Genomic DNA, 2,331 nt, shown 5'->3' on the forward strand with positions numbered 1-2,331 from the left:
AACATACAACAGACAGTACTGTTATGTTTATATGGATAACATACAACATACAGTACTATTATGTTTATACAGCTAACATACAAGAGACAGTAATATTATATTTATATAGATAACATACAAGAGACAGTACTATTATATTTATACAGATAACATACAACATACAGTACTATTATGTTTATACAGCTAACATACAAGAGACAGTAATATTATATTTATATAGATAACATACAAGAGACAGTACTATTATATTTATACAGATAACATACAACAGACATTGATATTATATTTATACAGATAACAGACAACACTATTATATGTATACAGATAACATACAACAGACAGTACTATTATATTTATATAGATAACAGACAACAGACAGTACTATTATATTTATACAGATAACATACAAGAGACAGTACTATTATATTTATACAGATAACATACAACAGACATTGATATTATATTTATACAGATAACAGACAACACTATTATATGTATACAGATAACATACAACAGACAGTACTATTATATTTATATAGATAACAGACAACACTATTATATTTATATAGATAATGACTGGAATATAATAATATACTGATTAAAGTGCTTTGAATCATAATACCAGTAATGTCACTGTTTATTTACTTAAGGCTTAATCTGCTTCATATCATAACAGTTGTTGTCCATAAGAATTAATTACATGCATAACGTGCCTAGACCACTACTGTATCCCAGCTGGCCTGATGAGCCCTGGTAATGGGTGAATAAACATAGCCGGCACTAAATATTACAGATGTATTATGGTTGTAATATTATAATAACATATCATGTGCTTTCATTCATGGGTTGTTAAAATACGTATGGCTTACGAATCGAAGATCTATCAATCCCAAATTGAAATATTAGTCTGAGTATACCTTCACAAACAGGGATCTGTTTTTCCCAAGACTGGAAGATTAATGTAAGTATACCTTAAAAAACGGAGATCTATCGATCCAAGACTGAAATAATAACATACATATAGCTCCACAAATAGGGATCTATCGATCCAAGACTGAACTAATAACATACATATAGCTCCACAAATATGGATCTATCGATCCAAGACTGAAATATCAACATAGATATAGCTCCACAAATAGGGATCTATCGATCCAAGACTGAACTAATAACATACATATAGCTTCACAAATAAAGATCTATCGATCCAAGACTGAACTAATAACATACATATAACTTCACAAATAGGGATCTATCGATCCAAGACTGAAATATTAACATACAAATAGCTCCCCAAATAGGGATCTGTCGATCCAAAATTGAAATATTAACATACGTGTAGCTCCACAAATAGGTATCTATCAATCCAAGACTGAAATATTAGGTATCTATCGATTCAAGACTGAAATGTTAACATACATATAGCTCCACAAATAGGTATCTATCGATTCAAGACTGAAATATTAACATACGTGTAGTTCGACAAATAGGGATCTATCGATCCAAGACTGAAATATTAACATACAAATAGCTCCACAAATAGGAATCTGTCGATTCAAAACTGAAATATTAACATACATATAACTCCACGAACAGGGATCTATCGATCCAAGACTGAAACATTAACATACATTTAGCTCCAAAAATAGGGATCTGTCGATCCAAGACTGAAGTATGAACTTATTTATAATTTACAAAATGAGCATCTACCTACCCACGACTGAAATATTAACATATCAGTGGCAGATGTTTATTGCTGTGAACACTTTATCTTGCAGGTGGTAAACACAGCTTGCTACCATCTGGAGAACTGCTAGTTAAGGACGTTCAGCGCAAGGATGCTTACCATAGTTACAGATGTCAAACGCGAAATCGTCTTACAGGTTTCATTGTGGAAAGTTCTTCTGCCAAACTGATAGTTACAGGTAAGTTAAAACAACAGAAGACATCTTTACCTGTCTGTACTAACTCAATATAACTCCAGGATTATCTATAAGTTAGTTATTAGCTGACAGTTACAGGTAAGTTAAAACAACAGAAGACATCTTTACCTTGGATTATAGTTATATTGAGTTAGATGTCTTCGGTTGTTTTAACTTACCTGTAACTATCAGCTAATAACTAACTTGTAGATAATCCCCTTTACCTGTCTGCACTAACTCAATATAACTATAATCCAGGATTATCTACAAGTTAGTTATTAGCTGACAGTTACAGGTAAGTTAAAACAACAGAAGACATCTTTACCTGTCTGCACTAAATCACTATAATACAGGATTATCTACAAGTTAGTTATTAGCTGACAGTTACAGGTAAGTTAAAACAACAGAA

The 2,331-nt window shown here is 31.6% G+C and overlaps 1 protein-coding gene across 1 annotated transcript in view; it reads left to right on the top strand.

Moving 5' to 3' along the window:
• Nucleotides 1–2,331, top strand: part of LOC111089607 (Down syndrome cell adhesion molecule-like protein Dscam2) — a gene marked incomplete at its 3' end in the record, with an annotated part of 40,153 nt that overhangs the window by 29,058 nt on the left and 8,764 nt on the right. Inside the window, exon 4 of the mRNA XM_022402429.1 lies at nucleotides 1,779–1,925. Coding sequence (XP_022258137.1) covers nucleotides 1,779–1,925 — 147 coding nt within the window. The remainder of the gene's footprint in view (nucleotides 1–1,778; nucleotides 1,926–2,331) is intronic.

This window comes from Limulus polyphemus, unplaced genomic scaffold, assembly GCF_000517525.1.
Source record: "Limulus polyphemus unplaced genomic scaffold, Limulus_polyphemus-2.1.2 Scaffold6758, whole genome shotgun sequence".
Lineage (NCBI taxonomy): Eukaryota > Metazoa > Arthropoda > Merostomata > Xiphosura > Limulidae > Limulus > Limulus polyphemus.